The sequence below is a fragment of the Neofelis nebulosa genome, chromosome 9, assembly GCF_028018385.1.
Source record: "Neofelis nebulosa isolate mNeoNeb1 chromosome 9, mNeoNeb1.pri, whole genome shotgun sequence".
NCBI classification, from domain to species: domain Eukaryota; kingdom Metazoa; phylum Chordata; class Mammalia; order Carnivora; family Felidae; genus Neofelis; species Neofelis nebulosa.
The window spans coordinates 19,785,475-19,798,458 of NC_080790.1; the positions used below are offsets into that span (position 1 = coordinate 19,785,475).

The following is a 12,984-nucleotide window of genomic DNA, read 5'->3' on the forward strand; positions in this document are numbered from 1 at the left end:
TCTTTTAGTTTTCCTATAGAAGGACTTCTTGGTAAGGCATTGGAAAAAAAAACAAAACATTCAGACAGACAAAATGTCAGCTGGTCTGAACTCTGGGTGTGTGTGTGTTTGTGTGTGTGTGTGTGTCTGTGTGTGTGTGTGTGTGTGTGTGTGTGTGAGAGAGAGAGAAGGGGGGGGGTTTATACATGTGGGTTGAGTTTGTACTGTTCCACTGGCCTCAAGCCCCACATTTCCTTTTATAATAAAAGTCTTTTGACCTGGCCTCTGTAGACTGTTGAATTTATGTTCCCAGCTGTAAAGACTACTGACCTCTCTCCACCCACCAACCAAAAGTCAAGATTTCCAAGGAGTTAAAGGATATGGTGATCATTTTGGGAAGACTTCCTTGGCAGAAATAGAGCTTGATCTGCTTGCTAGATAATGGGTAGCAGTTTAGTAGGTCAGAGTGAGGCAGCTGTACACTGCATTAGTCAGGTTGTGCACAGAGATGGTCAAGGGGAGGATGGGGAAATGAATAAGAATTATTTCAAGGGCAGAAACAGATCAATTTTGCAGAAAGTGCTTGTAGATTGCAGTAATTTCTTCTACTTCCAAAAATAGCCTGTTTATTTTCCAAAGTAGTAATATATTTCCTAAGGTTATTTTCTCAACTTTACTACTTCTCAGGCATCTTTCCTCCATCCCCACCCATTGCATTCTCACACTGTCTCACAATTCCAAGAATATATAAAGCTGTAAGTTTGGAATCCCAGCTCCCACTCCCCCAGCAACGTTACTTGTCTTCATCACTGCGTATTCGTGTACTTTCACCTGTCCTCATTGCTTTGTCTTCTGTTTTTAGACTCGCTGTACTTTCTGCCTCAGGTTAACTCTGCCATCCTCCTGCCAGCTGGCATTCTCATCTTTCAAGGTCCCGTTGAGCTCACTCATGCCCTTGGTCCCTCCCTTCATGTCTTCGGCTGAGTTAGTTGTAGACGTCCCTGTATACACACGTACAGCACTTGTGGGTGGCGCCGTTCTGTATTGGCCTGTGCCACTCAACAGAGAATTCCTGGAGGAAAGAAATACGCTCACCTCTTTAGCCTTCAAACCTTATGTAGTATCTTGCATACAGTTTTGTTTTGTTTTGTTTTGTTTTGTTTTGTTTTGTTTATAAATCTTCATAAAATTCATGGTTTATTTAAACGTATGTCTGTGGTCTGTAGAATTTAACAAGTATATAGATTTTTGTACTTAGGAGTCCCTTTGACTTTTAAAACCATAATGTTCATATCTTTATTTTTTAAGTGATTCCAAATGTTTTATCATATTCCACAAATGTCTGAAAATTTTCATTTTAATCCTTATATTCTGTTGAGCTTTCCCCCCAAAAACAGTTTGTTTTCTGACCTAATGGGAGTCAGAAAATTAATGAAACCAGAATTAAGAATTGAGCTGTTTGGAAATGGGTGATTTCATCACTTTTTACAACAATATGGATTTTCTTACAAAACTTTCTTAGTCTTTCTAGTTTGCATTTAGTATATTGGAATATATTAAATGTATTAAAATGTAAACTATATTGACATGTTAATGTGTTTATTAGTAATTTATGTTATAAAATACCATATAAACACAAAATAGTATTGATATTGTTGCTGTTATCTCTCTGAACAGTTTATTCATATCAAATTATTGAGCAAGAAATTCTTTAAGCTATAGATTGTTTATCAGGAAATATCACTTCCAAGGATGCTTGTTTTGTTACCTGATAAAGTTAAGGAATGCCTATGACCTGGAACCCTAAACCAATACAGACAGCGTCTTCCAAACTAGCGTTCCATACAAGATTGTTCTGTAGTCATGTTAATGGCTACGTGTCAGGAAAAAAGGTTTCTGAGAACAAGTTGCATAGTATAACGCCTTCTTGAAGATCCATAGTGTGCTTTGGTCAATTAAAGGCTCATAGAATTACTGCAGTAAAGAAATCTGTTTCACCTTGTGTAACCCATCATTTCCAATACTTAATACAGCACAGCATGCTATTTTCCTGGCACATCTATTAATATCCTGCAGAACAGTGTTCTTTAGAACACCAATTTGGGAAATGCTGGTCTAAAGTAATTACTTCTTCTAGTTAAATAAATAGTCTATTTTCTCAAACCATTTGTTTCTTACATAATTCTCTTCAGTGAATGAAATCATGTTGGATTTCCCCAAATATGTACCCATCCGACAGTCAGTCTTCAAATGAGAAGTGCCTCAACTTTTCCATTCATCTTCCAAACTTTTATAGAATGTGCCCTATTATATACTTATTTTTATATTTACAAGTGTTTAAGACCAAGGGCTGATGTTTCTTTTCTCTCCATTATTGTACTTGACTGAAATAATTAAGTATTAGCATGTTTTAAAAAGTACGCTGTATGTACGATATGTGTATATACCTATCTGCATATATATATATGTATATATATATATGTACATGAATATGGATTCTGCTTTTAAATGCTTTGTCATATTTGGTGTTCTGTAGACAAGAAGTATTTGATAAATGTTAGGAATTGCCAGCCTTTTGGCAAATAAACATGGGAAATAATCTTACTAAACCTGTAATACTACTTGTTAGTAATCAATAAAAAGGTTGTGTCACTCTGTGAGGGCCAAAGTATATGTTTGCATATAGAAATATGATATCTCATTGTTTACATTTTTCTCTAGTTGATACACCAAAATCGGCAAGCTATCTTAAACCAGTTTGCAGCAAACACTCCTGTTGGCATCAATATGAGATCAGGCATGCAGCAGCAGATTACACCTCAGGTACTGTGAGAAAACCAGGCATTGTTAGTACTCCTCCAGCCCGAGCTGTGTTTCTCCAAGTGTTGACTGGAGTGTCTGAAATGGTCTGTGAATTGATCTTCTTATGTAGTAGTCCAGCTTTCTTCTAGAATGAATTTATAATCGACTTGTGATACCCCTTACTGATATTTGATCTGAAGCCAAGGGTTCCTTGTTTGGTTTTATTGGTATTGTTGTCACTGCTATTAGATACCCGATGAATAAGTAGAAAACTCTTACTGCTATCCCAAATAATACCAGTAATAAGAAGCCTAGATAAGAAACTGTGTGAATGGTAGCTGAAACCTGATCAAAACTCAGTTACATTGCTGAGTTATCTTACCTACCTTGTGTTCTCTGCTCAGTCTGAGCATCAGCATTTTCTATTTATTTTTCATTTGTTTTAACAATCCTTGGATATGAACCCCGAGCCACTGGAACTTTAAACATAAAAAGAATTGGGTAGCCTTCTGAGTCTTGTCTAGTACTCACTCTCTGCTTAACTTCCACACATACTTTAATATTTTTGCTTCAACCACTTTTTTTATGTTTCCTTAACCAAGGTGACACACAAATTTGGGAGATGAGGAATTTTAGAGAGGATTCAAACAACTTTTCTTTTCTCCATGAAATGCACCTAGATGGATTTGGGCAAATACAGGAAGCTAACTGTTAACCAAAAGGATAAATATTGACAGAAACTCCTGTTAAGCAGCAGACATTGGTGTCTTCATGGATCCATACTTGGGTTTTTCTGTTTTAAGAAACATCAGTGATTAGGTCATACAAGGTTAATTAGGTTATAAGGAAAGAAGACCCCACTTTTGGAATTCACATAAAGATGATTTGTGTCAGAAAGTCATATGTCACAGTTTCTTCTAGATTGGACTATATCTGGTTGGCAAGTTTAATTTTAAAGGAGCTATATGCTCTAACCTGATCCTCAGTCTGAATTGAAATTTTCTGAGGAAGGCTTTATTGACATGCCATATTGCTTTACGGGTTAGACCAAAAAGTGATTTTAGCCTACTTTTATGGCTTCCTTTATCATTCCTACTGTTACAGCTGTTAAAATATGTACTCCAATGCCTGGAGCAGTCTTTACTGCAACAATGATATAAAATAGCTGGTTCCATTTATTTCTGTTTATTATTTTATTTCTAATGAATTATTTTCTTTTTAAGTAACAATTTATTTGGCACTGGATCCTGGATTTCTGATGCTTCCTTTTTAAACAGTATTTGTAGGTTTTTCTAATTGTAAAGGTAATACATGTTCATTATAAATAATTTGGAAAATATAGGAAATATGAAGAAAATTAAAATCAACTATAATCACATTTTATTCATGATAGTGGAATAACTGATCTTAGTGCAAAAAGGCAGGGGCACACCTGGGTGGCTCAATCAGTTGAGTGTTTTGATTCTTGATTTCAGCTCAGGTCATGATCGCGTGGGATCATGATCGTGGGATCGAGCCCCGTGTCAGGCTCTGCCCTGGTGGCACGGGGCTTGCTTGGGATTTTTCTCTCTCTCCCTCAAAATAAATAAGTAAACATTAAAAAGGGAGGGGACTAAGAAACACAGTAAATTTGGGGGAAATGAAAAAGAAAAAAGTCTCGTAACAACCTAAAGTCAGATAAGATCGAAGTCATAGTGATAATTGCTACATATTTTGTTGTCCCAAGCTACTAGGCTTTATCCTGTAAGCTTTCCAAAATAGGTGGCGATGATAACAATATTAATAAGTGAGGATTTGTTTTCTCCTTTGCAGCCACCCCTGAACGCCCAAATGTTGGCACAGCGCCAGCGGGAGTTGTACAGCCAACAGCACCGACAGAGGCAGCTAATACAGCAGCAAAGAGCCATGCTCATGAGGCAACAAAGCTTTGGGAACAACCTCCCTCCCTCATCTGGACTGCCAGTTCAAATGGGGAACCCCCGTCTTCCTCAGGGTGCTCCGCAGCAATTTCCCTACCCACCAAACTATGGTACAAATCCAGGAACCCCACCTGCTTCTACCAGCCCGTTTTCACAACTGGCAGCAAATCCCGAGTCAACCTTGGCCAACCGCAACAGCATGGTGAACAGAGGCATGACAGGAAACATGGGAGGACAGTTTGGCACTGGAATCAATCCTCAGATGCAGCAGAATGTCTTCCAGTATCCAGGATCAGGTATGAGGATTACACCTCTATGCTGCTTTATTACGTGTACGTACAGGCTCGCTGACGGTGAGGCAGTGAGCTGAAGAAGAAAGATGCTGACCTGGGAGTCAGGAGATCCAGGCTTCAGACTCCTCTCTTGCCACTAATGGCTCATTGAGGCTCGTTGAAACCTAAGATGATTAATGACACAATCCAGAAGGACCTGTCTGATTCTAACATTTTTAACATTTTGTCTGCAAAGCATATTCTTTTATTTTCTTACTTTCTGTCACGGGTCCTTGTGAGAATCTCATGAGAGTCCACTTCAGACAGTGAGTTGAAGTACATTAACTCAAAATTTGCCTACAGTGTTTTCCTTATGTTGGAGATTTTGGTCTTTTGATAGTTTATATAGGGATAACACATCTTTACAAAGTGTCTCAGACTTCTCATTGGAGCACTCTTAGCTGTTTAAGTTACAAGCTATTCCTCTGGAATATCAGGAACTTTCTGGCTTTCAGAAGGTTTTTTCCTTTTTAAGCTTTTGTTTGCACTGTCTCCCTTCTATTCTCTTTGTCCTAGCGGATGATGTCCCTTTAAATTTTACTTCTGTCGCTTTCAGATTCTAATGGGTAGTGGCAATAAAACACATTTGTTTAATCCATGATATTTAATCAAACTTTGATGCAAATTTAATGGCAAATTCCTGGGGAAAAATTGAAACAAATCCCTTCATTTTATAAGTGAAAGAAAAAGTGAATTATAAGGCAGCCTAAAAATGAATTTCCATGAGAAGGCTGCTATTTGACTTGAATAAAATGTTGCAGTTCTATAGAGATTTCTTACATGGCAATATGCTTATCAACTTTGACAGCCAAATCAATGTAGACTTTCATTCTGGTGGCAACAAGTACTAAAATCCTGTGACTATCAAATTAAGTTATCTAGGGAGACTTGTGTCAGACAGCACCAGAATTCTCTAAAACCTTTTACTCAAAATTATGTCACATCAGTTCCTTTGTCCTCAGCACAATGAAGTCATCTTTGGCTGGCTTATATCACTGACAATATCTGTATGGGCAAGAAAAGGATTATAAATCCATATCCTAATTATAATATCGTCTGAACCTTTTGAAGGCCACTTTCATGTGTCTTACGATTTCTGCATGCAAAGAACTTGACAAGGCTTTTTCACTTTATTCCAGCCTGCTGAAGTACTTCCTCCAACGTTAGAAGACTCCATTAGATATCTCTTTCCCCACTGCTCTTCAAAAGGCAACTTAGCCCAGACAGCAAATAGAGTTGCATTCATAATATTGATTACAGAGCCTCAAATCAAAAGATTATCTCGTTCACTGGTGAAAAAAAAATAGCTGTGAGTAAGCCAAACATTAGTAAATTCCCCAAAGACTCTTTTCTCTTAAAAAAATAATAATGAAAACAGTACTTCTATCTATTTTCAGTCATGCTCTTTAACACCTCTTCTCTGGAAAGCCAAGAAAGAACTTCCTATCCCGCTCTGGTTCCTCCACAAAGCCACCTAGAAAAGCAGGGCTTCAGAACCCCATTGCCAGTGAAATTGACAAGATTTCTTTCAGAGTTGTGGGTCTAGTCTGATCTGTTGTGGTACACAGTGATTGAGATAATGAGCTGGTGGAGTTTACTTCTCTAAGCCGCACAGCTGGATGTGTTGCTACCCTTTGTAAGGCTCTATCTGGTACATGGATTTTTCTTCTAGTCCAAATTTTGATGGGCAGGAAAATGCTTTTCACAAAGTAAGAATTCATCTTTGGTAAAGTCAGCATTCATACTACAAACAAAACCCAGACGCTGGATGCACTCGGGAGAGTGGTTGTTTTCATCCAGGTGCAAATTGAAATGAATGACAGAGCTTTCGGTTCTTCCCTGAACTGCTTCAAAATAATAGGGGGGAATTGGCAGTTTTTCTGGAGAGCAAAAGAACATTTAAAGAGGCAATGTTTTTAGTTTTTCCACTGCTCTAAGTTACAACCTCATTCCAACATTATCAGCAATCTGGTAGAAATCTTCAAGACCAGGTTTTGTGGGAATACAAACTCAAGTTCTGGAAAAGTTTTCAGCCTTTTCAAATGAGGCCTTCTTTCAAAAAATAAAATAAAATCAAGGCCGCCACGTGTTTTTATAAATAAAATTTGTAACATAAAGTTTGATTATAACCATCCTCATTAGTTTACATAGTGTCATCTCTGGTTGGCTTCATACAGAGTTGAGTAATTATACCAGAAACCTTGTAGCCTGCAAAACCAGAAATATTTCCCATCTGGCCCTTGGCAGAAAAAGTTTGTTGTGTTCATTGATGATAGTAAAACCAAAAGTTGAATTCATTAACTTTTGTCTTTTGCTTTGGCGTCTTTTCAATATAGGCCCAAAGTAAATGAAGGAATGTGTGGGTAATATTAATGGCAGAGTATGCTTTCTTTTATTTCCAAAAACCACAAACTTTTCTAGACTATCGTGCCTCAATGATGAGTGCACAAGAACAGAATTAGACATTTAAAATTTATTTGATACTAAGGTGATATTTAAAGTAAATATGATGGAAATTTTTACAAAATTTTGTACCCACTTCATGAATTCCTTGAAGCCAGTCCACAGCTCCCTGTTCTGTGAACTACAGTAAACATGCTACTCCACCCATTCCTCCTAAGTGATCTCATCTACTCCTGTGGCTTCAGTGACCTCTTCATGCTAATGACTCTCTTCTGTATCCCTAACCAGATCTCTTGGCTCTTGTGTACAGCTGCCTGATGACAGACATACTTGAATTTTCTTTTGACCAGCACCCAAATTCAACTTGTCCAAAGTTGGACTCATCAGTTCCTCTTCCCCTTCTCTCCATGTCTCAGTGTTCCAGTTGTAACAGACTTCTCAAGTTCCAAGGAAGAGTGCATACCTCACTCTCTTTACTTACTAGGCCTTGTACATCCTGTATCCTCTGTCTCAAACCAATATCCTTCATTCACCTGCCTCATTCCTGTTCCTCCCGTCTTCCAGAGATGCCTCCTCTGGGAAGCCTTCCCTGACTGCTTCCAATCATAAGCACCCATCACCCTGTCTTACAGCCACTTGTTCACCTACCTGCCTTACTTTTAAACAGCAAGGTCCTTGATTGAACAAAGCATTAACCCTTTTAGTTTCTCTGTTGCTTAGCACAGTGATCTGGTGGGGAGAGTAGCTGCTCAATGAATCTTTGAAGAAGTAAATGAATGGAAAGATGAATCCCCTTTCTAGTTGCTGCTGCCAAATGGCTGTGATACTGTTTATGGTCCAACAGGAATACTTAGCCTGGTCTAGGCAAAGACAGAACTATAGAAATTTTAAACTGGAAGGAACTAGATTGTCTAGTCCAAGGGATCCCAAGGTCCAATGTGATAGCGGGGCCAGAATCAGAATTCTGACTGCCCCTCCAGTTATCATTCACAAGCTGGTTCTTCGGACTAAAATGAGGTCATCTGATAAGGAAAACAGAATGTGAGATGAGTCCAGAAAGAAATGTCAGAAACTATGCTGATATACTTGCAATCTCTTACATCGTGTTCAACTTTGATTCTATAGAATAATGTCCAGAATACAATAAGTATCTTTTCCTCCCCCACATATATATTTTTCTGAAAATAATTATTTCACCATTAGTGAGGTTAAGAATGCATTAGGAACCAAGAAGCAATTTTTCAAAGATCGCAACCAAAATGGTTAAAATTTAGAATGTGTGCAGATAGTCAACATATAAATGAAGGTGTTGGGGGGAAAAACCACCTTCTAGAGTCATAGATGAAAACAATAATTTCTCCATATATTCTGACTCAAATTATTTATCAGAGATTAAATTACACATGGAGGAAGCAGCAGAGAGAAAATCTGTAGCTTTATTTATAAAATCTTTACCAAGAAAAAAGTAAACATATAATAAAAGAAAAAACAATAGGAAGTCTACAGTTGGCTCAGCTTTCACAGAAAATTTTAAATATTTTTAAAATCGTAGCCTATTAAAAAAAACAAAATTGGATAAGTTAACTACATTTCTAGCCAGGTTAACCAAACAAAAAGAGAAAAATCATTATAACAATAGCAAAACACAGAATATGCAATTATATTTATAAAGAGACATTAAAAACACAGAAACATGCTTATGATATAATCATAAGGGAAAGAAGCAGGTCACAAAATTGTGCAACATTTTATAAAGGAAGATTTGAAGGAATTATACTAAATTATAGATAATCAAATTATGACATTATTTTTTTTTTCTGTACCTTTATAACTTTCAGTACCTCAAAAGTATTTAACTATGAAATGTATTTTGTCAGGAAAAAAATACAAAGTGCCAGCATAACAGAAATCCTGGACAAGAAATCCATTTTTACTCTTTTAAACTATTATGGACTTACACTTTTGCCTAAGGTGGAATAACAGGAACCAGATTTATTCTCCCATCTGAAACAAACAAAAAATCAAAGTACATTAAACCATAGTTCTTGAAATTGTCCAGACCATGCTACATGGAGAGGGAATCCAACAGGAGCCAGTGGTTTCTCTGAGTCGAGCCCATGGAACTGGGAGTCCAGGAAAGCCAGGCAACTAGAGATCTCAGGAAAACTAGAGGTCTCATAGGACAAGGAAGGAGTCACACAGAGAGCCACAGAGATGTGCACAGGGTCCCACTCAGGTGTGTGTGTGTGTGTGTGTGTGTGTGTGTGTGTGTGTGTACAAACCAACGCTAGGGAAAAACACCTGGAAAGATTATAGAGAACAATTTACAAAGTTCGCACAGGGCCAGCTTCTCTTCCCACCAGCCAGAATTAAAAACCTCAGAATTCGTGGGATGTCAAGTAGAATACTCAGAAGGGTTTTGCGTCAGTAATAGGGCAAAATATGCCCTAAACTCTGCTCTTGTCCCTTAAGGCACAAGACCCAAAAGAATTAAACTGTCTCCATATAATCTAACTACAACCCAGACAAAGTTTGAAAATAGTTAAAGGACTTTTAAAAATCTAGCACCTAACAAGGTAAAATCCACAAGGTCTGGGTTCCGAACTTTTTAATTACCAAACACCCAAAGATTCAAGATAATAAAGCCAATGATAAGGAGAAAAATCAGTCATCAAAACCAACTCAGAAATCACACAAATGATAGAATTAGTAGACAGGACATTGAGTCATACAATTGTCTCAATGTATAATTTATAATAATTATACATTCTGTATGGTCAAGAAACTGGAGGAAAGCTTGAACATACTAAGTAAAGGTAAGAATGATATAACTAAAACCAAAATCAAACTTTTGGAGAAAAGAAGGACAATGTCTGAGATGAAAAGTATAGTAGATGGGATAAAAAGGAGATTAGGCATTACAAAAGAAAAGATTCATGAACTTGAAGATATAACAATGGAAACTGTATAAAATGAAATTGGAAAAAGACTGAAAAGATGCTAAATTCACTCCAAATTGATCTCATAATTCAATGCAGTCAAAATGTCAGCATGCTTTTTGAAGAAACTGACAAGCTTCTCCTAAAATTTATATGGGAATGTAAAGGACCCAGAGTAGCCAAGACAATTTTGAAAAAGAAAAGCCAAGTTGGATGACTGTCAGTTTCAAAAATTACCATAGAGTTACATCAATGAGGACAATATAGTATTAGTACAAGTGTGGACACACAGATCACTGCAACAGAATAAAAATCCATAAATAAACTGTTAATGTTATGGCCAGCTGATTTTCAACACAATTATATCAATAGCTGCTAATAAGAATTACCCTGCATAGAGGGGCACCTTGGTGGCTCAGATGGTCAAGCATCTGACTCTTGATTTTGACTCAGGTTATGATCTCACAGCTCGTGAGTTCGATCCCCACGTCGGGCTTGTGCTGACATTGCAGAGCCTGCTTCGGATTCTGTCTCTCTCTCTCTCTCTCTCTCTCTCTCTCTCTCTCTCTCTCTCTCTCTCAAATAAATAAACTTTAAAAAAAAAAAAAAAAAAGAAGAATTGCCCTGCATAGAAAGGAATGAACTACCAATAAATGCTACAGAATGGTCAACCTCAAAAACACTAAGAAGCCAGATACAAAAGACCTTATAGGATTACGTTTATGTGAGAATTCCCCAAAAGGCACATCTGTCAAGACAGAAAGCAGATCAGTGGTTGCCTGAGGCTGGAGATAGGAGAAAGGAATGACTGTAGACAGGCATCGGAGGCCTTCAGGGTGATAGATGCATGGCTCCATATGGTTTACTAAAAATCATTGAGTTGTGCAGTTCGATGAGTGAATTTGAGGCTATGTAGATTATATCTCAATAAAGCTTAAAAGGAAAGGACAGGGAAGGGAAGAAGGGCCCACAAAGGTGACTGAGGCATGGACAGAAAAACTTTGTCATTTTTCATTTCACACATGCATTTATCTTAGCCTTTTTCCCTTTCTAACTTATTTTTATGACACAAGTAATCTGACATACATGTCTTTCACACTTAAAAATTCGTGTAAGCAAAGAACAGAAAAAAAACCATTATACATAATCTTGGTACCCAAATCAATATCTCAGTTAATAGAAAGTATTCTTCCAAACTTATTTTATGTTTACTTGTCTGACTGTTTATACTGAAATTTCTGGCCTTATTTTGAAGAAACTGAAATGTTTTCTCTACTCTGTTGAATAGGCTATTTCTAACTTCTAGTATGACAGATCCTTGGCGGGGGGGGGGGGGAGGGGTTCTCTTTTATGGGATTAATAAATTTATAGTATTCACTTAAATTAATTTGTGTTAATTTGCAGGAATGGTTCCCCAAGGTGAGGCCAGCTTTGCTCCATCTCTAAGCCCTGGGAGCTCCATGGTGCCGATGCCAATCCCTCCTCCTCAGAGCTCTCTGCTCCAGCAGACTCCACCCACTTCGGGGTACCAGTCACCAGACATGAAGGCCTGGCAGCAAGGAGCAATGGGAAACAACAAGTAAGGGGCAGTTTTTATATATGAACATCCCTGATCCTCTGCAGCACAGAACGCTCCTGCCTTCACAATCCAAATAGATTATTGGCTACTGCCATTTGCAAGTTCATGGAACTGAATTTTGTGTTTTAGCAAAGAAAAATAATGACTTTTAAATCCTTTAAGTTTCAAGTCGTTTTTAAGACAAATCTGTATGTTTACAGTATGGAAAAGTGACCTAATGTCCCCCAACCTTTCCATCCCACCCCCAGCACACCTGAAGAATGTGATCAACTCCCGTGTGTAACAGAGCTTCCCTGGGACAGATATAGAAATGGGCACTTTAAAAAAAAAAAAAAAAAAAAAGTCATTCTTTATAAAAACACTTAAAAATCCTAAAAGTCTTAGGGGTGCCTGGGTGGCTCGGTCGGTTAAACATCTGATTCTTGATCTCAGGTCAGGTCTTGATCTCAGGGTCGTGAGTTCAAGCCCTGCGCTGGGCTCCATGCTGGGCATGGAGCCTACTTTAGAAAATCCTGAAAATCTAAAGCAAGAATGGCAAAACATCAGAATTCACTAGAGCTGAATAGTGAGCATACAGGTTTCACCCTTCTCAGCACGTTTGAAAGATCTCATAGCAACAGCAAAGGTTTTGAGGCTTCTAAGGCCATTCTGCCTCATCCAGCTTTTTGAATCTCTAGATTTTCAGTGGCCTCACCTTGCCCATTCTGCTTAGAATTATCTCACGGATGTCATTTCCCCCCCAAATCCTGGCTGCTGAACTTTTCACACTTCACTTGAGTTTTATAAGGGTTTTAATTAGGTTGTGTCTTGGTTCTAATGACAGGGAAGCCGTTTGATCTGACAACATAATAAGTAAGGCAGTTAAAGTTGAAAACTTAAGACCATATTCTCCTAAAGTTCACTGAAAGGTGAGAGGAAATCTTCCCTTTTGAGAACTGCGTAGCTCTTAGTGAGGACTGTGTGTGAATTAGGTAGAAATGGAACCATCTATATAACCTGCAGGAAGAAGTTAGTCTCCTAATGTGTTCTAA

The 12,984-nt window shown here is 37.8% G+C and overlaps 1 protein-coding gene across 9 annotated transcripts in view; it reads left to right on the forward strand.

Annotated features, from left to right (window-relative positions):
• Positions 1–12,984, forward strand: part of NCOA1 (nuclear receptor coactivator 1) — a 247,378-nt gene that overhangs the window by 219,582 nt on the left and 14,812 nt on the right. For all 9 annotated transcript variants that reach the window (XM_058682688.1, XM_058682687.1, XM_058682686.1 and 6 more), the window contains 3 exons: positions 2,701–2,802; positions 4,594–4,996; positions 11,779–11,953. In XM_058682688.1, the coding sequence (XP_058538671.1) occupies positions 2,701–2,802; positions 4,594–4,996; positions 11,779–11,953 (680 nt within the window). The remainder of the gene's footprint in view (positions 1–2,700; positions 2,803–4,593; positions 4,997–11,778; positions 11,954–12,984) is intronic.